Consider the following 27,278-nt stretch of genomic DNA (forward strand, 5'->3'; position numbering starts at 1 on the left):
TTCGATTTTCGAAATTTAGCGAACCCAGAGCTCCTCGTTCCTTCTAACCAGCGGTCTGTAAATTCAGTTCTAGTCCCTCCCGTCCGCCAACTCAACCAAGGAAGAGGAAGATGTTGTAACAAGGCAACACGTTTCGCTTCATGAAATAATGCGTTTTTCTGCCTCCAATACAAGCTCTATGGTTGGCTATCGGAGGCAGAAGTACTTACTGATATGGGGCCTTGTAATCCTGGTCTTGATAACATTATTTTATTTTTATTTCGTATCCGATGGCAATACTTCCGAGCATTTGAAAAAGTTGACTCTAGTCTTCACGACAACTGGTAGCAATGAGCCTTCAGGGATTTCATTGAAAACCTACGACAACTCTATACAATTTGATAGTGTAAGTATTATTTGAAATGATTCTTGTGTCCTCCTGTATAACAATATTAAAACAATAGCCTCCAGGGCGAATCCAAACAAACAAGTTCGGATATTAACAAATTGATCTTTGAATAACAACCAGAGAAATTGAAAGGTTTTCCATATAGTCTTATACTTATTTTTTTTTATATATATCTGCATGCATACAATTTCTTTCATACTTGACTATATCCTTCACACACAAACAGCATTGATACTCACGAAATTGTATGCATAATTTATTAAAAGTATGTGGTTATATGGAAATTTTGTCAAAAACTTTCAACACAGTCCAGCTGAGCATCATAACATATTAACTACATGAGCTTATGCATAAAATTCACCAAATCCAACTGACTGTTTTTAGCAATAGCAAGAAAATATGTAAGTCATCTTCTTGTACCTCAACCCTACATTTTTTGCAAAAGTTTGTAATGTACTGTAACTGGGCAAAATTGTTATACTGATGTATATCTGATGCCTCTTTTGCTGTGGTTTAAATTGGGGCACAAGGAGACTCCTGACGTTTAAGGCTACTCAGTAGAACAGCAACAACAAAAATATATAAGATGCAAAGTACATACAAACATCCCATGTTTTTAATAATCAACAAATTGCAGGGGCGGATCCAGGATTTTTCAAAGGGGGGTGGCTGTTTATCAAATATTTTTTGTTTACTGTATTGTTCAAGCCCCAGCTTTTTGTAAGGGGGGGGTGTTCAGGCTTTTAAGCAGTTTTTTGAAAGTGGGAGTGCAAATGATTGTGAATGTGAGGCCCATATTTCATGGAGCCATCGGCTCCATCCCCCTAGGGGGGTCTGGAGGCATGCCCCCCTCAGAAAATTTTGAAAAGTTGAAGCCTCTTAGACGTGATTTCTGCGATTCTGAGCAGCTTTATACAGCTGTCAATTAAGTTATTAAATCACTGTTTTTCCTTGATAATTTGGCAAAATATTCTTTCCTCAACTTACCTTAAGTTATATTTCGGAGAAAAAGTCTAGTTCTCAGTTATGAATTGAACAGTGATTGAAATTTTAAAGTTGACAGGCCACGAACTTACAGGAAAGAACAGATATGCATTTTTTTTGCTCACCCACGTGGGTTGAAAATTTTTAGCTCTTGGCAAAGTGGCCTGGGGACAAATTTGGCGACTTTGCTTGCTTGAAAAATCGCTTCGATGCGAAAAACGGTAAGAAAACTCGCTGTAAAGATGTTAATGGAGAAGAAAATCATTGCAAGGCTAAAACAATTCTTGAAAGTTAAAAGGAATCTAATTTTTTAAAATTATACACACATGTTTTGTTACATTGGGCCAGAAGTTCGTAAAACAGGCTGTCGAAAATCTCCTATTTTGGAAAAATGGCCTTTCTTAACTTTGAACGGCCGCCAGACTATGAAAGGTGGATGGACATTGTCTGCTTTTTCTATTTTTGTATGTTTATTTTCATTTTTCTGGTGGATCAAGGGGGGTGGCTAGCCACCCAATCCACCCCCCCTGGATCCGCCCCTGAATTGTCATGTTTCCCACAAATGTTCGGGAAGCCCTTGTTATGCATCATCTGTACACAACAGATATCCAGCAATATACAAAGTTTGCCAAGATTCGTCCAGCGTGTTGCAGAGTGCTACAAAGCCACAGTATTTTACCTGTAAATAATTGTCATTGACTACTTGTTGAATAATAAAACATTTATCCTTCTCAATCATACGGAATATCATCTGATTTTAGTCAGGTAGACCTATGGCCTCATCGGCAAAGTATCAGGTGCTGTGTGATTTCACAAGATAATATTGCTGAAATTTTTAGAGTTTGCCAAGATTCCTCTGACATCTTGCAAACCGTTGTCTGCCTCGCTATTCAATGCATGCATTTGTTGATTTAATGAAACAATAAAATCCTGCTGAATCTTGACAAAATATATAATCAGATTTTAGCCAACTTGTCCTAGTTTGCCTCCTTGGCTAAGTAATCTTAACAGTACACATACAATGTACTGATAATTTACAAATCAGGTGTAGGAGATGGTGAATTAAAATTTAGTGACCAAGAAGCTTGTGGAAATAGACTTTCGGTCCAAATTCAAAGGAAAAGTGAACACTCATTAAGTCAGACCATTGTTAAACATCGCAAAACACAATAGCCTGACTTAATGGAAGTCTGAAACTCGGGATCCGTGTATTGAATCATACAAGTTATATATTAAGTTTTTAAATATTAATTATTATTAAAATTATCTATTTTAAAATGGTATATAGAATGATGTACCGGTATATATATTAAATATTCTCCACAAAGCACTCGATTCACATTTACATGTACCCGCAAATAAGAAATTTAATTAACCTGTAGTTATTATTTTCATTCCGACAATACATGCACATGAGTGTACACTTCAAACAAAAAAAAAATTAAAATTTAATTAAATGTGGTCATGCAAATGAACATTGGATGAGAATAATTTATAAGCTTGATGTCTTGCATTAGGAAGATGAAAAACAGAATCAAAACTTTTCCATTGTTTCTGCCGTGTTCCAGTAAATAAAGTAGAATGTACATGTAGCTGTGTGTCCACAGCTGTTTTTTCTGTAAACAAAATTTTAATTTCTATTTTATGACAAAAAAGAATATGGAGTAAAGATAATTTACAATGCACTTGGTCACATTTACTATTCCCAGTAGATTTTGTTAATTTTTTGTTAAAGAATAATTTTGTTGTTGTTTTTGTATGACATAGGTATGGTTCAAGAAGAACTGTTTAGAGACTGTAACAGATAGTGAAGGAATAGGGAATCTTGGGAAATTTGTAGATGCTTGGAAAAATGCTCTAAGCACAAACTGCAGGTATGGCAAGGAAAAAATAACATGTTATTTTATTTGGTTTATTGATAGACTGCAAAACAGGTCTCTCCTCAGTCTCACTCACAGTTTTGACATTGGCTCCAAACCTCTCGCTGTCATAAATTTTGAAGACCGAGTGCTATCGCAAAAGATACGACTGTTTTGAAGTCCTAACACTACCAGTCAAAAGTGTGTTTCTGTCTGTTACATGTACACTGTAACTAAACAAAACAAGCTCCAGTTCTCTTCAGCTGAGACACTGGACCCTCTAGAGTAATTTAGACAATATCTGTTCTTGAGAAATCATCCAGGTCCTTCTTGTAACTGAGTGAAGAGATGATGTAAGGGTAAAAGGGCCTGTTTGATGACTCTGTTTCTCACCCATTTTTTTGGATCCCTGATCCCAAATTAGAGAAGCTCATGGTCCCTGATCCAAACAAAGCAATGCAATGATACAATGATGCTGGATTTTGGCTCTATTCCCTGATCTCATCCCATTCCTGATCCCACATACCTTGTTACGACCGTCGAAACCTGCTAAACAGTGAACACAAAAGATACTTTTGGAATGTTAATTGTATCGCTGTAAGTTAGAAGATTTAACCACTTAAGGAACCACTAGAAAAAACTGCAATCTTCAAGCTAACAGCAACAACAAAAACTTACAACAACAACTACATACATGTACAGTGATGATGTCACAACAATAACACCACAGTCATGCTTTAGAGTACATAACATTTAATTTAATTCAAGCTAAGGGTTTTTTGCTCATGCTGATTGTTTTTTAATATTTTTCCTTTTACTTTCAGGGATTTATACAAAAAATTTAGTGACATTTATCATGTGAGAGATAGAACTGCACCATTAAAAATACCAGACACCTTTGCACCCAAGGTATGATATATAAACCTGATAAATACATTAATTAATTTATAATTTAATTCATCAACAACCCTCCAAGTTAAGACCATTTTAGTCGCCATGGCGACTAAAATTTTGGAGCTGGCGACTAAATTTGAACCAAGGTCGCCAGCGTGGCGACTAAAATTGAGAGGAATGATTGAAAGCATCAGCTTAATTTGGTGACTAAATTTTTTTACTGGCGACCAAAACTTGAGTAGTTGGTGGCCAAATGGCCACTAAGGAAAAAAGTAAACTTGGAGGGTTGATCAAAAACATCCTTGTTGTGATTGATTCCAGATAAACTAAAATATAACAGTCAAAAACTGGAAAATTTGACTTTACCAATATTCCGTCTTTATTACAAAAGACTTCATCAGGGCAATTAATTTATTGATATACAGACAGACATGTAACTACAATAAATTACAATACCTGAAAGATTAGTAACATGGTATTATTGAATCTAATCAGTTATCAGAAAGCCCTACTTGAGCATTTTTGTTATTGGTCTGTGTACACTGTACTCATCAAACGTGCATTGTCAAACAGCGCGTTATGTGTGAGTAATTGGACAGTACAGTCATGTCATTTACACATACTATATTTGGACAATTGCACTTTAAAAAGTTCTTTTTCTTGTAGATTTTCAAAATGAAACTCCACTGATGTCTTGCTTTTATTTGCCAAAATAAAAGAAAACAGTATATATATTCACTGAATTTCGAATTTCCTTTACAGGTTTTAAAATGGCTTGGTGGCAAAGAAGAATTATTAAAAGAAGCATCATTACAGGTAAATCTTAAATGCAGTAAAACTTTAACATTAGACTGTTAGTGGCTACCTTCGATCACAGTGAGTCAGTTGTTTAAGCCCACAAATTCCACCAGGCAATAGCTCAAGGCTCTTGAACAATCACTGTGTGTATATTGTATTATTCTTTCTATTTGCTAATAATAACAATGACTAAAAGGAGCTACATCATGGACAACACATTTTAAAAAAAAATGGCAATTTGTTTTTCAAATTTAACATTCGAAATTTGTCTTAATCTTTATCAGTCAAAACCATCCTTGATTATTTTCGCCTTTTTATTACTCCTTTGTTTTTTTTTTAGGTTTCCTTCAATTTGAAAGAATCAGAAAAATGACTTACAGTAATATACTGTGACATTGCCCCTTTAATTAAGCTAGTTTTATTGGTGACAAAGCAGTTAACATCACTGTCTTAATTTACTATTTTTCAGCACATTACGTCAGTAGATAACTTATACACTCAAGAATCCACTGTATTTAATCCTCTTCGTGGAAAGCGACCAGGCGCTGGAGGAGGGGCGAGTGAAGAAACAAAGAAATAGTGAGTAAAGTAAATTGTCACCCAGACAGTAGCATCATTATTGCCAACGAGACAGGCGAGCGAAAACGCGAGCCTGTCTCGGCGGCAGTATATAGAGCCGTGCGTAGTGTGAGGGCTATGCAGAAAAAATCTCAGAATCTTTCAGCTCGATTTTCGCGTGTAATCCGGTTCCGTCAGTGATATTTTTTTGACCATATTAGGATGTAGGCGGAAGTTGTCGAAAACACAATTTCCGATGTTTTTAGCCAATCCGTTCAGCAGAATCTGTTCAGCACGTGCACACTTTGTTGTAGTTTGGCCAATCAGCGTGCTACTAATTTCAGGGCTCGAAATTAACTTTTTTCCTTAGGAGCCAGCTGGCGACTAAAGGGAAAAATTTGGTCGCCAGATCAGAAAGTTTGGTCGCCAACTTATTTAATATACAATTTTCACGTAAGAAGAACGAGGTTTTCGGACCCGTTCGCAAGAACGCGTACACTGCGAATAAATTTTTACTTTATGAAAGAAAACGAATTATAAACTTGTAACATTGTTTTGGGGAAAATGTGAGTGAAATTATATTGTACTCGAAAATTGCGAGAACAAGATGAGATAAGAAATTTTGCTCCCACGCGTACAGATCAAGGTTTAGTTCACGTGCTTTTGCATGAATTAAATCTGGTCGGGAATGGTAAAGAATAAAAAGTAGGCGTCGAATAAATAAAGATCGTAGGCATGTCATTATTTTAAACTGTATTATATGGTTAGATAAATATCTTCTGATAAAAAACCGATTAGTTGCATAAGGTTTCAGATGGAAAACAATCGATAATAAAATTTCCCAATATGAATGAAACGATATCAAATTTCAACCGAAATGCAAATTTGTCAATGTTTACATAACACGGCTTCCAACTAAGAATTAACAAAGACAAAATAGAACACAAAATGTTTTTGGATCCAAAAAAGTTATTTAAATAAATCTCAAATTTGCTTTTGGAAGCAATAAATATTGATTCTTTGCGCGCTAGAACATAAGACTTAATTGTTCGTGTGAACTTGTGTATTTTTAGCGGACACCGGCAGACGCTTCGTCTCTGTTCAAAGCCGTCCTTTTAAAATCGCAACCTTTTCAGATAAAATCACCAAAGTTATTGAATGTTGCCTCAAACGATCAGTTAAACAATTGTTATAAATCACATCAACATTTGAAAACAACATTTACCGAACCAAAAGAAAGATTGAAACGATTCAAACTGTATAAAATTAACCAAACAGACCAAACGATTCAAACCATATAATTAAACGAACGATTCAACCCATAGAAATGAACGATTCGAACGACAGAAATGAACCAAACCATAACGTTGCACAAACGCTAAACGCTGGTTTAGCAAATAACATATTAAAACGCGCTACAAACGATGATTAAAGTGTGTGGTTTGTGAACGAAAATGTTACGCGGCATGTAAAGAATTTTGGTGAGTGGACTAACTTTTTCTTGTTTCTACGTTTTAACCAAGCAAACGAGAATTTAAACAGACAGTAATGCAACCAAAAGTTAACGGACGAAGAGTGAGTCGCCAGCTGGCGACCAGTTCTGAAAATCTAGTCGCCAGCACTCAATTTTTGGTCGCATTGGCGACCAGTGAGTCGCAATTTCGAGCCCTGTTAGATTTGTTTAGCACGTGCATGATGCATTGGCAACTAAAATTCCCAGACAAGATGCGTGTCAGATAACAAAGAGGTTTCAAATCTGTTTGCTTCAAAAAGCCAAAATTCCCGAACTAGAGGTTGAAATACGAAAGAAACTTGAATTAAACTTTGTTTAGAATTTAATTTCATTTAAGATGAAGGCAAGAAATGCATTACAAAGCTTCAAAATTTCCAAAGCTTCGAAAATTTCGAAGTCATACAAATTTGCATGCGTAATTAAGTTAGGTCGGGCTATGAAAACAACAGGGAAACGAATTTGGTGTCGTGGATTTTATCGATCAGAAGAGAGCTATTTAGAGTTTTTTTTCGTTTCTCGAATTTATAAAATAAATGCCCTATACTTCATTTTTTTACTGGAGTGTCTAGTTTTTTTTTCTCGGACAACCGGGCCTTGAATTTTCCAAGCTGTCTCAACAACAACAGTTTAACGTGACATTTGAGACGTCACGCATTGCGCGTGATGAATTAATTCTCGGAACGGTGGTAGTAAAATAAAATAAACTTGTTCCATCTTTGGCCACAAAGATTGAACCTCAAATTTGTTGGATACTTACATGTTGAGTGGATTTAACTGCAGTGTGGAAAGTTTAAAATGATTTGTTTTGGCAAATCTTTGTAAAAGTTTGCTTTTTGTTTCGTAATTTATTTTCCGAGTTCAGTGGGTCATAGCAACTTTGATGAAGACCTTTAGGACTTAAAAAAAACGCTAAAACAGCAACGATAGCGGCATCGAACAACAATGGCTTGAAACTCTCAAAAACATGGAGTTTTGAAGATTTCTCACTGAATCTTCACTACTTTCACGGTATTATTTTAGAACTTTTTCCTCATTTAGCCTTCACAAAATCGCATTTTATTCCAGATACATTCAAGATTTTCAAAGAAAACACCCAATGTTTATTGATCGGACCAAAATCATAAAGCGTACTTTCAGCCAAACATTTACAATTATCCTCCCTTCTTCTCTCGATCTCCCGTTGTACTCGTTGGCATTTCTACCGATAGGTACCACTAGTTAATATTCTAATGGCAGGGTTAATTTCTGAAACAAGGGTTTGGGTTTGCTGCATGAAGTTAGTATTAAAGAATAGAGTGATTACAGTGCATCCATGTATGTCACATTATTATGAGTAAAAATGCCTATGTCAGTGATGGCGACTGCTGCAAACCACAAGTCAGACACTCCAGGATCCACTTTTATTTGGCTGTTGTTGAGGTGGTGGCATTTTTGTCACCTTTCAACTAATGGTAATTTTCCATTTCTGGAGAAAAAAGGAGTTCACCTGTTTCCAAAGATGATCACAGTCCCTATTTTTTTTCTTGCTCCCCATCCACCACCCCCTTGTGCCTTGTGTTTTGTGCTGGCATCCAGTTCTCTGTCAATCCTTTTCTGGTTTTTTAACAACTGAGGATCAAAGAGGCCTGTGAAGATTGCAGGTTGACATACAAATTCAGCATTTTTTTGTGTATTACTCAACAACTTGCCTTTTAATTCTTTTATGATCAGTGACAACTTTTAAAGGTTACACAATGTAATTCATGACCTTGCTGAAACATTATTTACCCTGAAGACTTGAAATGTTCAGTGAGCATTGTACATGTAAACTTGCAATTAGTTGTAACTAACTGTTTGACGTTTTTGTTTTCAGTGTTGCAGAGTTGTTGCAATCCAGTGCAAAAGACTGCGACTTTTGTAATTATAAAATGTAAGTTGCATCCCCAGTAATAATTTCCTATTCTTGCAAAATCAACTATGTATTTGGTTCAAACTTTTCTGTTCTGATATATGACAATTACTGCGGGCTTGAAGAATGCATGTACATATAACTAGTTTGAGGGTATCAAGTCTTTCTCTTGGTGTAATTTTTATGGTCTGTTTAAGGGGTAGGTGGTATTTTAGGTATTTTTTTTTTTGTTATTGGGTTTTTGGTTTTTTTTTTTTTTAAAAAAAAAATTTTTTTTTTAAAAAAAAAAAAAAAAAAAAAAAAATTGTTTTGTGAATTTATTTCCAGAAATACTGCTCAGGATCCTTTTGAAAGAGTTGAGTCTAAATACTCAGTTTCAGGTATCGTACAATGTTTTAATATTTTTGATCTGTTTGTTTCAGAATCACCGTCGTAAAAAAGTAAGGACAAAAGGATGGTTGGATAGCGCTGACCTAATTTTCTTAAATTTTTCTTTTCTTTTTTTTGCAGTATCCAACACGTTCAAGGTAGAGAAGTTTCATGGCCTCATCCTTCTGAAACATCACAACCCTCTAGAGATCAACGAAGAAATGGTCAGTAGCAAAAGTTTTACCTAAGCATTACAATTTACAATTTTGCTTATCTTGTTCTTATTCACTAGCACAGTGTTCATCTTCAACGTTAGCGCGCGCTAATTTATGCACGTTTTATCATTACAGGTACTATGTAGAACAGATTTCACTTGCGTGTCGAAAGCTAAGTAATTCGTGTTTGCTTTGGGTTTGCTTTACTATGCTTAGTGATTGGTTTTAAAAACTTGCGCCACTTTCTCATCCAATCAGAAGTAAAACTAAAACCAATCGTGACTCGCTCACGCACGTTTTCCAGCCCTTTACACCGGCTACATGTATTTGCTTCGAGTTTTGATTGGTTTGAACTGAATTGCCTGTGTTCTTTGTGATTGGCCAAAGGTGTTACTTTGGTTTTGGTTTTACGAAACGCAATTGAAAACTGGTCTAATTACACAAAATTTAATTAGCATTTTGTCAAAAGGAGGCATGGGGGCTGGCCTGTACTGATTTCCGAGGCAATCTGGTCGAGCTCGCCCACTCTTTACAATTTGGGGAACGAACAAATGATCAGGCTCGTGGGCTAGCAAGAAGATTGAAGAGTTTCTGAAACCATAACAATATATGAGATAAATTTTATTTCTAGATAATAATTGTTTGTGAAATTTAACACTACTTTTTTATTTTCCTTGATATTGTTAGTACTCTGATGTATACTCGACAATCGTTGCATTAATAGTAACAATTACCCCTCTGAACTCTTTGAAGGAACAATTGACTGACATAACACGTGACTGAAACTAAGTCTCGTTTACTGCTTCGTAGTTGGTAAACAAATCTCGTGCAAAGTGTTTTGCTAAATGCTCTGCTTTTTTGACCAATGAGAAGCAAGACTAGATCCAATTGCGACTTGGCTCGACGTGCTTTTTCCCGCGCTTGGCACTGGTTGCATGTTCTTCGAGTCTCGCTTGGTACCGATTCCATTTTTTTCCTTGCGCTTGGCACCAGTTGCATGTTTCCCGCGCTTGGTACCGGTTGCATGAAACTTTTCCCGCGCTTGGCAATTGCTGCATGTTTTCCCGCGCTTGGCAATGGCTGCATGTTTTTTTCCTAACCAATCAGGAACAAGAACAAATTCCGCGCTTGGCACGGGTCACCAGTTTTCCCGCGCTTGGCACCGGTTACGTGTTTTTGCCTCGCATTCTGATTGGTTGGCGGCATTAGAGTTGCCTGTAATTACTGCGCGTTTGGTAGAAAAGTTTTTTTTTTTTTAAATTATAGTGCTGTTCTTTTTCATGACCGTTCTATCTTTAAATTTGTCAACCGGTAGTAATGTTAAGTACAACACCTCGTTTTCTAAAAAAAAATGGCACGTTTAGCATTACTTCGAATGTTCTATCATATCAATAGCAAGCCAAACCGCGTTAAAATGACCAAGAAAACAACGGATTTTAGGATGAAAGATTAAGCAAAATTGAGCACTCGAACATTCGGGGAAAACGTTTCGTTCTGGTGAAAAAAGAAAAGAAAGCCTTTCTAGGTCTTTCTATTCAAAGTTGAATAAGGAAAATGTTTTGTGACTGAGCATTTTATATGTCCGTAATAGCTTGGGTATTCCATAATAGCAAGGTATCCTTCGCAAGTGATACTTTCGACTGTACTTGAGATTTCTGTTAGTTTCTTTGAGGCGTAACAGAAGGCATGATTTGTGGTCTACATTCAGCAACTCTATGATAGCCAGATGAAAGAAATATTGGTTGATTTAAATTTGGGGCCATTTGAGGATAATTGATTGGCGAGCATTTTAATTCTTGTTGATAAAACGATAAGAGAGGGAGAGCGCGTCACCGATTAATTTTTAATGAAATTTATAGCGTGGTTTTAGAATGTTTGATTATAAACCCGGCGAGTTTTACATTTTAATTGGCTATTAGTAGCGGCGTAATTCGAACGGACTGTGGATAATATTAAATAATCTAATAAATCATTGCTATTACTTTTTAGAATATAGCCGCTGTATACGCGCGATGGAATTCTAGCGGGATTTTTTTATAGAACAAGCGAACTATAGAAGCCCGGTACCCCGGATGTGCGAATTGTTTGTCGAACGCTGAACGACTTCGTCGACTTCGCCTCTATTCTCTTGTTTTGTGGTTTAATGATGCTTTAAGCAGGTTTTTATCAGAAACGTTTCTTGCTTAAAATGGAAGTAAGAAGTGCCAGGAAGCGACAGATGAAGAAAGATCGTTGATTTTTCGAGTTTACGCCACATTTCCGTGAACGCCCGAAATTTTGGAAATTTAGCAACGCCGGACTCTAGGAACAAGAGAACCTTTAGCCACACAAGACGAACACTCCACAATCGAAAAGAGGCATTGACGGCGACGAACGCAGACTGAATGAAGTAGGCTAACCACACATGAATGCGTAAATTCATAGATTGTCGGTTGTGAGAAGAGCGGAGAAAGGACTATAAATAGGAAAATGTGAAATGGTATCGATTTTATAAAGAAGCCGCCAAAGAAAAGAATAAACCAAACTTTCACTAATACCGATGTTGCGTGCGTTTGTAAATGCCGTGAGCGGCCGCGACTCTTGTTAGTTCTGTGCTCTTTAATGCATCAACCCAGAGAGGCCAGCAAAGAAAATAATGCACTTTGAGGTCAGAAAAGCAGCGAGCCCCGCCTAACGGCCGGGCACCACTAGCAGCTTCAGACCCAAGCGGTTTCTATAGAACACGGAAAACCATCTTCTAGTAGGTAAATAGAACAACCGTTTATACTTTTGATCACTATCAGCATTTAGCTGTTTCGAATCTAAAATAACAATTAAAAAATGAAAAATATGTTAACAAGTCAGCGACAGAAGGTAAAAGGTCCCGACACGAGTTAAACCAATGAACTTTCGCACACCGGTCGAACGCTCTTTAAACTATACATATACAATCATTTCTTTCCACAAAAAAGAAGTTATTTCGAATTTGTGCTTGTTTCCTTGTTTGCAGTCGTTTTAACCGTTTCTACACAAAGCGTTCTTCAGAGCTTTACGGTATTTGGGCAACCTCCAAGCGAACAAAAACGGGTCAAGTAGAAACTTCAAGTAGAGTGTGTTGTCAGCGATAACGCGGACCACAAATAGAGTCTGGCTATTCTTTACGCTTTCTCCTGCATACAAGTATATATACCACAAGATAGCGCTCGGCTGCGAACACACAAGTAATATAACGATCAGGAGAAGATTTAGCCGTACAAAATTCCTCTCAACCGGTGGTTTTCGTTTTTGCTTGCGGGGTTTTTCGAGGCCTGGTGTAGTCATGCTTACTGTATTTGTGGTGTGTAGCGTTGCGGAGCGCTCGGCCATTTGCTTATGGAAGGCGATTTGAAGTAGTATATAAGTTACGATGGTGAATAACAGCGAAAATGTCGAATGGAGATACAAGTCAACTTGTTCTAGCACTTCTCGAGGGACACCCATGGTTCGCGACATTTCGAACAGTGTTGAATACACCCATATGGCCGCAACGCAAATTAATGTCTTTCGGACACTGATTAAGCGTTTGTACTTGAGTGGGAAGGCCACTGCGACATACTGGGCAAAAGTGAACGCCATAACGATTAAGAAAGATGAGTTTGTAGTGATAGCAGCGACTATACCCGCAATGTTAAACATCTTTGGGCAGCGTGTTAAAGCGTAAGGGTGGCCGTGGTAGTGCATGAAATAACAGCTAGTGACCATCGGTTCCGGGACTAGACCAGTGATCAAATCTGTGACCGCTAGACCGACAAGAAAACAAGCTGTAGGCGTACGAAACGTGTTGAAAGGATCTTTGTAGATAGCTACGAGGAGTAAAACGTTAGCGAGGACGGTTAATGGACAAATCACAGCTAGAAATGTGCCAGAGATTAAAAACACGGTGCCGAGATTTTGCGGCTGAAAGTAACTTGAATTAGTTGTTGAATTCATCTTTGTGTGTTAGCATTCAACAGGTCCACTTTGCTTTATCTTGATACCTTTGTAATGAGCTGTATAAACTTCTCTTAAAGCCAGGATATAAACAGATTTTGCTGCCTTGTTACTTTAGTTAAATTCTTCGCAGATGGCGTTGCAATGTTATTTATAATGTGATGTCGATATCCGGCTCGCTTTTTTTCAGTCGCCAAGGAAGCTATGTTTCATTTTGTAGGCAGCCTCAATCTATATTATAAACTTCTCTTGAACCCAGAGTATAAAACGATTTTGCTGTCTTGTTACTTCAGTTTTCAGAGGTTTAGTTAAATTCTTCGCAGTTGGCGTTGCAATGTAATTTATAATGTGATGTCGATATTATCCTCGCTTTTTCTCAGTCGCCAAACGCCAGTATCTTGTTAACAAAGGCAGCTAGGTTCCATTTTGTAGGCACCCTCAATCTATATTATAAACCTCTCTTGAACCCAGAGTATAAAACGATTTTGCTGTTTTGTTACTTCAGTTTTCAGTGGTTTTGTTATATTCTTCGCAGTTGACGTTGCAATGTTATTTATAATGTGATGGCGATATCCTCGCTTTTTCTCAGTCGCCAAACGCCATATCTTGTTAACAAAGGCAGCTAGGTTCCATTTTGTAGGCACCCTCAATCTATATTGAACCAGAGAGAGAACATTAATGAATGAATAATACTCATTGTCGTTATCAGCTACTCCATCGAAGACAGTCCTTAAAACGCACAAAGAAACTCGATCACTATCTGGTAAAAATATCTCCCATTAAACATGTTTCCTAGATACCTCAACTAACCTTGCTAGCGATTCTAGGTTTTTTGTTTGTTAGCTGTCATTTCTCGTCACGGTTAATTCGTCATTGAATCCTTGGGCAAGAAAGTAAGCAAAGAAACCAGGCGTCGTTTTCAGAAGTTGACATTTGTCTTCGCCTTTCGCTGTTGAGCGTTTTTTAATTGTTATTGTTCGTGTTAAGTTGCAAACCTCCCATGCTTTTCAAAGCAAGCACCTGCTAGAGAAATTTACATGGTACACAATGTGCCGTTTTTTGCTATTTGCCTTGCGGTGTGCAAAGGTGGTTTTTGAATTTTCAATTCAAAAAGGTGTATAAAACGAACGCCAGATTTATTTCAGTTTTTAAAGCTTTGATTTTTCGATCTCGCTTCTCTGAATTCTACACAATTACAGCTTGTAATTCGTCGTTTCCTGTAGTTTGTTCTATTTTTATTACTCTCCTAGTGAACGCCATTCATAAAACTTCTCTCCCCCCATGTATTATGAATGGCCGAGTATTTTCATTAAGTTTCTCTATAAAGAAATTTCCATTTTGAGTGGGAACTAATTTCCATTCAGTTTTGTGTTGGAAATTAATTAAATGAAAAAAAAAATCTTGAAAAAAAAAAATTCGTTGTAGTTTTTATTTTCGCATTTGAATTATTATCATTTTTTTACCGCGAACATTGTTTCTTGTAACGCGACTATCTAGTAGTTTAACACTATCAAGGGTTAAAAATTATAACGATTGAATTCAATGTTTTGTTAGTGAGCTTTGGGCAGAAAAAAAAATGAAATTAATCTCGCAATAACTGTTTATCGCTATTTTAAGTCAAAAATTTGACGGATTGATTTTAAAGTAGGGTTTTCGGTGATCAAAGCGAAAGAGAAAATCGCTAAAAAGTTTCAGCATGGTTTTTTACATGGGCGGCTATCTTGGGGATGTCAGTTGTATCAGCTTCAATCACAGGTGAAAATTGTTTGGAATTCAGCGTTTGCAACCCACTATTGTGTAAATTTGGGACACCTAGCGAGAAACAAGTGTTTGCACATGTTTCAAAATTCGGCAAAACATTCTGTGTTTCTGACACCGAAAATTTATCGTCTTAGCAACTAACACGGTTTCCAAAAAAATGTCCGACAACTACACCATTGTCTTTATATCCGAATCCTTTATAATTAAGGCGGTTTGCTTTGTGGAATTCAATTTCAAAAGCGTTCTTGTTTAATCAGCTAAATCGATTCTGTCAAAACACTAATTTGCTAGTGTGTTCGATTGGAATTAAATTGCGATATCGTTTGTTTGAACTTGTGGAACTAAAGGTCTTAATTGTCTTGCCATTTAGTCAGAAGTGTGGATCTTTTTCGATGCTAACGGCGAATGCAAGTTGAAGCCTTAAGTAATGACTTCTGAGGATTAATTTATATATCTAAACACTCAAAATGAATTTTCTTGTGTACATTTTGGCGGTATGCGTCAAAGCGTTTATTTTTCCATGACAATTTTTAGGTTTTGTTTGAAGAAAAGCTGATACAGAAACGAAGCCCTTGACAAGGCGCTTTGCAATTTAAGACGATAGAACTTATGAGTAATCGTATTAAAAGTCAAATATTGTGCGAAATATTTCTCAAATTAAAAAAAAAAATCCACACAGGTGTCTGGCTTATTGACACTGCGTAACGCTGCTTAGCAACCAGGACGAAGTCGTCGAGGATGGCACCTTTAAAAAGCATATTTTTTATAAGGCAGTTCTCGATTATCAAGATAGATTTATTCAGATTGTCTATTGTCAAAGCAAGGACTACGTTCTAGCTAAATATGTAAAACAGTGCTCGCCTACCGGTTAGATATATGGAAACTTCGATGTTGTGGTTCACGTTCACAATTCGTAAACTAAAAATTTGTCATTGTGTTTTGTAGATGATGGCTTAAAAATGTACCAAGATGTATTAGATACCTTATTTTTACTTATTTTTGCGAGTACTAATTTTCGCAATATCAAAATAATCGCGAAGTTTAGTACGCGCGAAGAAAACATTGCGCGAAATTTAAACACGCGAAAATTAATACCATATTTTATATCATAAGAACAACAATTTTAATTGTTTGGAACTGCATCTATCTACCTTTGAAAATATCTTTTTGTCTTGTTTTTGACTAGCACCCTTCCTCTGATTAGTGTCTCGCTCTAGAAAATTGGCCAAAACTGTTGAGTACAGTCACCAAAGGTTCCGTTTCAGTGCACGCTTCTTGTAGTTACACTGAGCCAGACTTTTGTACGTTTCCAGTAGTCACTTAGTCCGATCATTGACGACTGCTCCATAAAACACTGACAAAATCGCGAAATGTAATACTCCTTTTCTCAAATTTTTCTTGCAATCGCGAAAATCAATACTCGCGAAATTTGGCTCTCGATCTTTCACGAAATTAAGTACGCGCGAAAACTAGTAAGAATAGGGTACATGCAGAGCCATTGTATTGCTTAAAAACCTTTTTTAGCGCCGTTCTCGTTGCCCTCGGCATCGTAGGCGACTTTGCAGTTAGTGCATAACTCCGACTGGCGCCCAGTAGTCTCTAACGAGAAAAATAAATGTGCGACTGGGACCTAGATGTATAAAATCCGTAAAACTAAACTCTCTAAAATATCGCATTTTCAATAAGCTCAAAATATGCCTCTGTTACATTTTCGGCGACGGAATTAATCTTTTTTCCCCTTGTCTTTCAGTTGTTGGATGGTATGGGCACTGCCCAGAAGTGGTGAGTTATTGTACCTTTCTGTAAGGTATTTGCATGTCTGCCATTCAGAATTTCGCTCATAGCGTTTTCCGACTGGTTTTCGAAATCAATCACGAGTTTGCTGCTATTCTCGTAACATTCCCTTTCTCGCCAAAACAAAATACTCCGCCGTCACAAAAAGCTACCAGCTACTTGTAATCTTATTAGCGTTGAATATCTTTTAGGTTTCACCGGGCACATTTATATGACCAACAACACACGGTTCCTCACATCTACTGGGATACCCTACCAAGAGCAAGCGCCAGTCAGGTTCACCCTCACTTTCATGTGGCTCTAGCAGACCATTATTACGGTGAGTACTTGGACTGACGGGAAACGCTACATTGCGTTGAGTTAAGTTACATTTACCCCTTCATTTACCCCTTCAATCCGTTTAAACGTTTTACAAAAATAACTGCTTGTAAGCTTCCATTTGAATGGTCACATGCTCGCAGGGGCGTAGCCAGCTTTCTGAAGAGTTGTAGGCCTGGCTGCTTCTAGGGGGAGGGGGGGGGGAGGGAGGGTTCGAGGTTATACTTCAGATAAAGGCCCTCAAAAGTGCAATTCGGCAGCACCCAAATTTTGGCATTTCATTGCTGAGAAAGTCCGGCAATTTTCACTCATTGTTAAATATATAAACGCAATTGTCTTTAACGACACTTACATGTACCTATCACTTGGTAAAGTAAAGTTCTCATGTTCGAGTATAAAGTGCCAATTTAACAATATATCGTTCCAGATATTTCGGGCTTAGCCCTTTGTCAGTGGAAGTCAAGTCAGTGCTGTTTCGTTGGGAAATTTTCTAGCGCCACGAAAAAAGATTTGAAGTTCTAATGCAAGTTGTGCGTGCGATGAACGCGCGACGACTTACATTCAGTCAGCGCGGCTGACTGGTTCCCAGAATGAAGATTTGTGCATCAAATAATAAATTGTGTACCCATTTGAATTAAAATGCTCTGCGACAGGAAAGCCTGGCAGGTTCTTCTCGATGCTGTGGAGGTGCTCAACGAAGCGTTGCCGTAGTGTGCAGTTTCGGCGATGTAGACTGCAGAACAACGGCGGCAAGAGATGCCATACACTGAGCTGGTGGTTTCGCAGGTGAAAGCATCCTTGATAACGATAAAGCATTTGGGATCCTGCAGGGCGGGATTAAAAGAATTTGTTCACAGGTTCGGCAGCGAGCGTGCGTACATGGAAAAGTTCCAACGTTAAGACCAGGCTGGCTACTGACTGTGGTTTGAACTAAGACGTCTTGATATTAAAAAAGACCGAAACGTCTGAAACGCTATTTTGTTAAATTGCCACTTAATGCTCGAACACGAGAACTTTTTTTTACCTTTTTATGCTTTAAAGTGCAAGTGTCACGCAGCCAAGGATTTGTACTTGCTAGAGACTTGATCAATTGAGAAAGGGTAGTTGCAATATTTATAATGCATATTTTCATCTTGAAAGTGCTTCAGCCACAATTTCTCGCTTGAACTGAAGCACATTTTAAAAAATCGGGCTAAAAAATTGGTAGGCCCGGGCCTACGGGCCTATAGGCTAGATACGCCCCTGGCTCGGGTTTCATCCTTAAACTAAAAGATAAAACTACCTTGTACGCATAATAAACAGTACCACATAATAGTACTACTCAAAAGCTTTCATTTGAATGGTCACTCACACGCTAGGGTTTCCTCCAACAGACTTGAAACTTAGTTCGAAATACTTGCAAAGCATAACGATAAACAGTACCACATTAAAGTACTGCTCAAGAGAACTCATTTGAATCAGAATGGTCACGCACTAGGGTTTTATTCACAGACTTAGAACCCCTTTCACACACATAAAAACGTACACTCTTTTCAGCATGGTCTTTTCTCTTCGTATTTCACATTTATTCTTGTCTGAAACGAAATATTTTTGTTGTTTTCTAATGTGTCCGTTGCGTTTTATTTCTCCAGCCAGGTGGGCTCATTTTCAAGCAGCCGCTAAGCAATTCTCCGCAGATCATAACGGCGAGGACTATTTTTCAGCTCTCAACAAAGTGAGTAGGATGTTCAGACGTCGTTGCTTTATAGTTACAGGGCAGCAAATAATTTTTTTTCACTTGAAAGGACATATGTCCTACTAAGACACCATCTTGGTCGGACAAAACAAAATTGTGGTTGGACATCACCAAAAACAAAAGGCCACTTACAAGTTCTAACAAATGACTTATGATCAAAAATTGTCCAGACATCATGTCCGACCACAATTCGGATTTCGTCGGACATAAGCAAATTTTGGTCGGCCAATGTCCGATGACCGACTGTTATTTGCAGCCCTGTAGTTAATACTTCAGCGCTCGTGAATTGAGTCCTGGTAATTGTCCTTAAATTTTGTTCTCGAGTATATATGGGGTGCCTACCCCTTAACCAAAAATTCCCCGAAATTTCGAATGGAAAGCAAATGACGATGAACAGTAATTTTCCGGACAATCCGTTCGAAGATTCTGGACTACGTTTTGAGGCGAACCGTCGGGGAATTCTGTACCATTTGCTTATTTCTCCAGTGGTGGTTCTATCTCGTATGAAGGGAATACAATAACCGGAAACTGAAATAGGGGGGGGGGGGGGGGGGGGGCGGTTGTAACATGCGAGGGACCAGCACCTAATCCAGGGTGCTTTATCCTTCCGAAACTAAAGACAATCTTCCGCTAATGTACCCACCAGGCTTGCGAGCAAGACTTTAGAGTTCATTAGTCTTCAGTGTAAACCAAAGCAATACCGATTATTATATTATTTTTGGCTTGTTCTTGGCTTTGTAGATCCACAGCGCTTTAGGGCTTGCAGTCCAACATGGAAATGCCAGCGTTATTGCATATTTGGTAAGTTGATAATCTTATGCCTTCTGTTTTTTTTTACCGTATTGTTTCAATGCCTCTGCTATTTGTGCTTTTGGCCAATTCAATGTATATTTTTGGTTTGTCAGGAGGAAAAAATTAAGTAAAATGGACAGTCGGTCGAAAGTACTGCTAGAAAGGATTCAAAGTTTTAGCTGAACTTTGACAGTTGTAAAGTCTATTTTATTGAGTAATTTCCTGTTGAATTGAAAATTCTAAACTGCTCTAACACAATACTTAATTCAACCTTCTATCTCAACGCACATGACATAGATTAAGGAATTTCCTGTTGATTACAAAATCCAAACTTCCATCTAAATTTATAAGCAAACAAAAATTTATAAAATGATATCAATCCTTTAATTATGTATATTATACGCCAAAGTACCTCGAGCCTTTAGTGTTTCAAACGTCCTGCCCACCCGCCAGCTAACAAAACGCGGGAAGTAGTCACGCAAGTCACGCAATGATGGTGAAGTTTTTGATTGCGTGATTGGAAATTGACACCTTCAGTGACGGTCTGTGTCAAGACTGTCAAGACAAGTCTAAATCACGTGTCGCCATAAAATTCATTCGTGTTTGGAAAATTATTTTTCACTACAACTGGATAAATAGACCTAAAAAAGTTTCCCCTTGAATTATGAAAAGTTCATTTCCGCCTTGAATGTATTTGCTAATGCAACGTGGTTGTTTTAATTCTGTATGTTAATTAAATCTATCTCTATATGGAAAGGGCCAAAGAAAAAAATAAATCTAAATAGATAATCCTTAATACATAAAATAAGCTTACAAGTCGAAATTTCAGAAGGAAAATTGTTTTGCAAGGCATTGGCTATCAAATCAACAGTTCGGGATCAAATAATTTTTAGTATAAAGTCAGCTTATTCAAGTAACTGTTCTGTATGTGTATTTAGTCTGAATCGCTTTGGGCATATCAAAGGACTCGAAGCTTACTTTTCGATCGAATTTTGCTTACATATAGAACTCGAAACAACGTTCGCAAGCTTCAAGCGAGCCCAAGTCTTAAATATCATTGGAAGCTAAAACGACACTGACATTGAATAAAAAAACTTACCTTTATGTAATCTTAAGGCATATGGCCAGTTCGACGAACAACAAAGTTCTCGCCACGACTCGGAAAAATTACGTTTATCCAAATAAAGTAAAGCACAGCACGAAGAATCACATACAAAGGGATGAGTTGTCTCAAACAGCGGGTAGCCGACCAGTACTTAGATGACAATATCTGCAATATCCTAAAGACAAGTTTAATCAAAATTTTTTCGCCCCACACGTTGAAAATCGAAGTCTGAAGACGTTTAATATAGAAGCTTCTCTGTTTTAATATCTTCTTAGCACTTCAGAATGACAATATTAACATTGTCTGTTCTACCGACAGTTTTAATTCAACTCTATATCTTTCACTGTCAACAGACATTGTTTGTAAAATCACTGGCCGTTTTTTTACTGTGATCCGTGTTTATTTGTCAAGGCGCATATGCAATTGAAAAGTGGGGCAACGTAGTCCAAATTGTTACCATAAGCAATCGACATACAGGTAATTTAACTAATTTAGATATGCACACATGTGACGTGAACAAACGCCCCTCTGATATCTCGGGATGGCATCATCCCGAGTAAAAAGGTTGTTGCCTATTGCTACATAGGAGGCGGAGCAGGGGGGCAGGGGGGCTGAATCCCCTTAAACGAAAATTTGGGGGGGCTCACCCCACGTTTTGGTGCCGAAAATATCGCGAACGCAGCGTAAAAATGGTTTGTCAAGATATTCCGTCTCGTCCTTTGACGTCTTTGGAAAACTTCGTTTATCTTCGGAAAAGTTCGAAAAATGATCGGAAACGTTCGTTTAGCCTCCGAACAACGGTCGGAGAATCTTTGAAAATCTTCGGTCTAGAACGGAAAAATGTTGCTCCAAATATGAAAACCTGCCGAGTGTTTTTGGGGCAGTCTTAGCCCCCCCCCCCCCCCCCCCCACCACGTTCCGAAACGCTCCGCCGCTTCTGTGCTACAGTGGTCCCCTTTAGAGAGAGTGCTTTTTAACGGACTGTTGATGTTCTCTATTTCACAGACTCCAAGCGCGTCCTATGAAATCATGCTGTTTAGCAAAGAGCCGTGTAAAGATCTCTTCCAACTTTTGTTCTACTGTGTTTCTGGTAAGTTGCTTTTCACTTTAGATTTATGGTTCACCATTCTTGTGTACAGCGGTTTTTAAATCTACGCCGATGAGCCGTAACTTCTTAGGTACAGCAGTTTTTTTTAAAATTGACATGAGGTGAAAGATCTAAACAGCCGCCAATCTTTTGTTTTCTGTTTCGCTTGCAGCCTTGAGAGACGACATGGAACTCTACGCAATCAGTGCAGGAATGGTGTTTCCAAAATTGGTAAGTATCGGGAAATCAAACCAAAGCGAATTAAGGTGGCCCGATCCTATCTATTTACGCGATGGTTGCATTTTTAAATCGCGCTTTTTGGCAGGAAAGATTTCATCGATTTCTTCGAATTTTTGCGTCCTGAATGAAAAATGTTCGAATTTACGGAAAATGGCATTCGTTTTTCAGTCGGAATAAAATCTTTTAAGATTTAAACATATTTTGAAAATCTAGTTTTTACCAAAAATGTCAATGGCTTTAAATCCCGCCGACAGATTTCTCCCAAACTTTAGCAAATAAGCCTCAGAGCTCTCAAGTTTTGTATCAGGAAGTTTCATGACAATCCTGACCGTGCAACTCGCTGCACAAAATGCTGGTCAAATTGTATCTAAAAATGCTTCGCTTTTGCAATCATGTCAACTGACGCACAAATAGCGGAACAGTGCAGCCAAACTATCGGTCATCTGGAGGTATTATGCTACCCAAAACCTTATCAAAAGGAAAGTGAGTAATCAGAAACCTACAGCAAATACAGACAGCCCAACAAGAAGCACAATTTTATGACGCGTGCAGGGTAAAATTAAATATTTGATATTCATCTCACCTATCACGTATTCGTTCATTTATTTTCGAAAAAAATCTTAGCATAGCAAAAATGAACATTTAAGAAAAACCCTTACCAGTTTTCGTCATAGTAGGTTCCCATTCTGAGGAGAAATTAAACCACCAAGTTGAATACTTCCCACCATCCGCTTTTCGACTGCAATGAAAACCCTGTGCCTGATAATATATTCAAGATTGCAGACTTTGTTTTCGCATTCCTTACGGCCAGTTTGCCACTTGGGGATAACAAGTCTTGGGAAGCATTAAAACATCATTTTAATAAGAAAACCAATTTTCATATTTGAACACTCGCTATGCCCAAGTGGCAAACTGTCCGTGAGGAATTCGAAAACAAAGTCGGCTAACTTGAATATTTTATTGAGCACAAGGGTTCTCGATGCAGTCGAAAAGCGGATAGTTAGATGTACTGAACTTGGCAGCTTAATGTCTCCTCAGAATGGGAACCCACTCTGATGAAAACTGGTAAGGGGTTTTCGTAGATGTTCTTTATTGCCATGCTAAGATTTTTTTCGAAAATAAATGAACAAATACAACATAGGGGAGCTAAATATAAAATATCTAATTTAACCTTGCACGCGTCATAAAATTGCGCTTCTTGTTGCACTGCTTGTGTTTGCTGTAGGGTTCTGATTCCTCACTTTCGTTTTGATAAGCTTTTGGGGATCATCATCCTTGCAGATAACCGATAGTTTGGCTGCACTGTCCCGCTATTTGTGCGTCAGTTGACATGATTGCATTAGCGAAGCATTTTTAGATACAATTTGACCAGCATTTTGTGCAGCGAGTTGCACGGTCAGGATTGTCATGAAACTTCCTGATACAAAACTTGAGAGCTCTGAGGCTTATTTGCTAAGGTTTGGGAGAAATCTGTCGTCGGGATTTAAAGTTATAGACATTTTTGGTAAAAACTAGATTTTCAAAATATGTTTAAATCTCAAAAGATTTTATTCCGACTGAAAAACGAATGCCATTTTCCGTAAATTCGAACATTTTTCATTCAGGACGCAAAAATTCGAAGAAATCGATGAAATCTTTCCTGCCAAAAAGCGCGATTCAAAAATGCAACCATCGCGTAAATAAATAGGAACGAGCCACCTTAAAGAAAGAACGAACAAGGAGTCATTTTATCACACAGACAGTCAGTCAGACAGACAGACTAGACAGGGAGACAGACGGACGTACGGACAGGCAGGCAGGCAGCAGACAGACAGACAGACTTACAGACAGACAGACTTTTTAGTGACAGTTAATTAAGAAACCTCTTTACATGAAATAAGTACAGGTTCATTAAAGTACAATAAACGAGCAGACCGACAGATAGACAAGAAATAGACAGAACAGACAGACAGACTACCAAACACAAATAAAGCAGACAGAAAGACAAAAAAAATAATAAATTCAGTAATGTGAGCGTTTTTGTGTTAAGCTGAAGAGCTCAAATCCTTCATTCTAACAAGTGATTTTTACTCGTTCTTCAGATCCCGTCAGCTGATGGTAGTGACCTGCCTGCAATAATAAGACTTTTGTACCGTGGCCCAGCGGAAGCGTAAGTAACGCTACCTACTTTGTTCTTTTGTACCGTTTGCGATACTTATCTTGTCTATAGAGGTGACAAACTAGCCCTTTGCATCTCAACCATGTTAGAATTCTTTACGGTTACCTTTTGCTCTCATGGAGGAATCGTGGCCTGATTTTGTCTCCAACTCTTCTGTGAGTTGTTCGTCTGTAACAAATAACTCGACATGAAGTTCATCCGAGTTTGGCGTAAAAACGACGTTCGTCTAATATTGTATCCTATCCATTCCCTTTTCACACCAGACGACAAATTGGACGAAAAACTCGCCTATTTTTCCGTCTCTAGTGTGAAGACGGCTCTTATTTACCACTCATTAATCTTATTTCTTAGGATGCGAGCGGACATCGATTCACTTATGTTGTTCGGAGTAAGTAACGTGCCATTTTTATTATTTTTTTTATCGTGCATTATTTCTTAACGTCTACTAAATCCTATTTGCTGCTTTTTTTCTTTGCAGACGGTTAATGTTAATGTCGATCCCTACATGGTCATAAATAACATCAAGAAGTCTAAAGACAAACGAAGACGAAATGCTTAATGAAGAAAGAGTAGCGACTCCCTTTTATAAAACAGCCTTGAGCGAGTCATCGTGTCGTGTTACCACTCTCTCGTTGAATGATGGGAAAATTACGTGAAATCCGCTATGAATGCTGGTCATTGACCCTACCCGAAACACATAGCGGTCTTACCGAAAGCGTCCTGGACTACCAGAATGCATCGCGCGCTGATAGAAGGAATTCATGGAAACGTTATGCCATTTTTTGAACATATTTTAATGTTGGAGGGAATTTAGTATCCTTCATTTGAAGGAGCGTTTGCTTGTAAAAAGTGGAATGCTAGACGGTTAGGGGTGACTGAAATTCAAATATCTGTGAACATAATGATATGAAACAAACCAAAAACAAGTTCTATTAACACGAAAAGAAAAACTATCAAATGCATACATAACAAAATGAAACGAAACAAAAAACAAATAAACAAACAGATAAAAACAATTGAAGAAAATAATATTATTATTTATAAGCCCGTTGGGGGGTGGGGAGGGAAGTGGGGCTTATTATCAATAGGATTTCCTGAGGGGGGGGAGTCCCAGTGTTTTAAGGAATTTTTTTTTTTTAAATGAAAGCTATCCTCGAATCTGTGGAAAGCAATAACAAGAGCTGCTATACAGTGAAACGGGTGTCAGATATTCTTTTCTGTGACAAACCAAGGAAACAAGGCGTTTCCAGCAACTTATACAAAATATGATATGTAAATAGTGAATGCTTGTTTCCTACCAGCTTATGGTGAACATTTCCCTGGGAAATGCGAAGTTATTTATTTCACCACTATACGGAACTAGCTCTGTTAGAGAAAAAGGTATACTATAAAGGCGACTCAGTTTGAATGGCACGCGTAAACGGCAAGAAAAATGTCCCAGCTAGTCATTTCTTTCCCTTTATGAATAAATGATTGAATGGCCTTTATTTAAACACAATTACGTTTTTAGCAATAAGCTTCTAGGGTCAGTTTTAACTCTTGTAAAGAAATATAGATATAAATAAAATAAGGAAAAAACTGGAAGCCATAACAATTTTTCACATTTCAGTTTGGGTTTTATTATAGAAACTTTCCAGTGCATAACACCGCTTAGTAGATATTTTCTTCATCAGTAATCGTTTTCTCTGCCAATGTTTACGCATCAAAATGGAAATTTATATTCTTTTGTAAGCTTTTCCTTGCATACCTTAATACTTCAAGTATTCTGCTGGGCTAAGGTTAAACTAGCAATAAACATTATTTTTTTCCATTTTTACGCCACTGATTCGTTCCCACATTTCGACAAATGAGTTTAATAATGTGGTAGAGGTGTTCTGTTAGGTTACGATGGGTAAGATATTTGATCCATAGTTAAGTAATTTTATTTTAACACCGTTTCTTTTTTAAATAAAATTTCCAATATTAACATTCGCATTTTCGTTGATTAATTAGTTAAGACATCATTTACTGTAATAAATACACTTTTTTATTCAAATTTAAATTTATTTTTAATGCGTAATGTGAGGTGAATGGGTTTAGGGCTCTAGGGCTCTGGAAACCCAAAACTCAGTTTTTACGAAAAACGTGGAATTAATTTACATTTATTGAGACATCAAACAAAGGCTAAATACAAAACATCCTCGGAGACCCAGGGGCAGTTAGTCGGGGCGACGGGCAGCTCATCGGGACGACGGGATTTTTGGGCGAAAGTTTAAAACGAGCTCGGAAGAGCCCCTGGGCACTTTCTTTTACCGAACCAGTTCCAGAAGCGTTTCAATCCCTTCTTTCTGATTGGCCAGAAAAACAGTTTTTCTGGCCAATCAGCGAGGATGACCAGCAGAGCAACTCTGACGTCTTCTTACACGAAGTTGTTTTCCTCATCGACTCGTTGTGGTTGCTTAGCCCGTCCATCGGATGATTTCACGTAGAGAGTCTCAGAAAAAAATGAGCCTTCCACGTCTTCCAGTTCTACACTGTTAGTTGCGCGCTTTTTAATAGCTATTCGAGTAAACAACAATTCTTATTATTTCTCCTTGATCGTTGAACGACTTCTGAAACTTTCCACGGTGTGGATATATTCGTTGCACGGGCCACGTGACGTCACCTATTGTTATATTGTTTCCAGCTTGACTGTTGAAACAAAGGGCTTTTTGTTTGATTTGTTGGATATTTAAATAACAAAAACAAAACTTATAAACAGTGTAGAAAGTGGTACATCGCATATAACTGTAAAAACTCATTTGTTTCTTTGCGCTATGCTGCAGTTTGCAAATTCCCAGGCCTCATTGTTTTGTTTTTATCTGAGACTTTCCACATAAAATCATCCGATGGACG

At 37.8% G+C, this 27,278-nt stretch overlaps 2 protein-coding genes across 2 annotated transcripts; one reads left to right on the forward strand and one right to left on the reverse strand.

Annotated features, from left to right (window-relative positions):
• Nucleotides 1–3: 3 nt before the first annotated feature.
• LOC144628316 (uncharacterized) lies at nucleotides 4–25,418 on the forward strand. Its single transcript, XM_078486408.1, has 17 exons — nucleotides 4–385; nucleotides 3,140–3,246; nucleotides 4,056–4,140; nucleotides 4,888–4,941; nucleotides 5,393–5,502; nucleotides 8,847–8,903; nucleotides 9,210–9,262; nucleotides 9,393–9,475; nucleotides 16,926–16,957; nucleotides 17,161–17,288; nucleotides 18,919–19,001; nucleotides 19,764–19,823; nucleotides 21,925–22,009; nucleotides 22,179–22,237; nucleotides 24,328–24,395; nucleotides 24,756–24,792; nucleotides 24,883–25,418. The coding sequence occupies exons 1-17, from the start codon at nucleotides 149–151 to the stop codon at nucleotides 24,961–24,963; spliced, it is 1,419 nt and encodes a 472-aa protein (XP_078342534.1). The 5' UTR covers nucleotides 4–148; the 3' UTR covers nucleotides 24,964–25,418.
• LOC144628047 (cannabinoid receptor type 1B-like) lies at nucleotides 12,215–13,603 on the reverse strand. Its single transcript, XM_078486099.1, has one exon. The coding sequence runs from the start codon at nucleotides 13,412–13,414 to the stop codon at nucleotides 12,461–12,463; it is 954 nt and encodes a 317-aa protein (XP_078342225.1). The 5' UTR covers nucleotides 13,415–13,603; the 3' UTR covers nucleotides 12,215–12,460.
• Nucleotides 25,419–27,278: the final 1,860 nt, after the last annotated feature.

This window comes from Oculina patagonica, chromosome 10, assembly GCF_052425735.1.
Source record: "Oculina patagonica isolate OP01 chromosome 10, crgOcupat, whole genome shotgun sequence".
Classification (NCBI taxonomy): Eukaryota; Metazoa; Cnidaria; class Anthozoa; order Scleractinia; family Oculinidae; genus Oculina; species Oculina patagonica.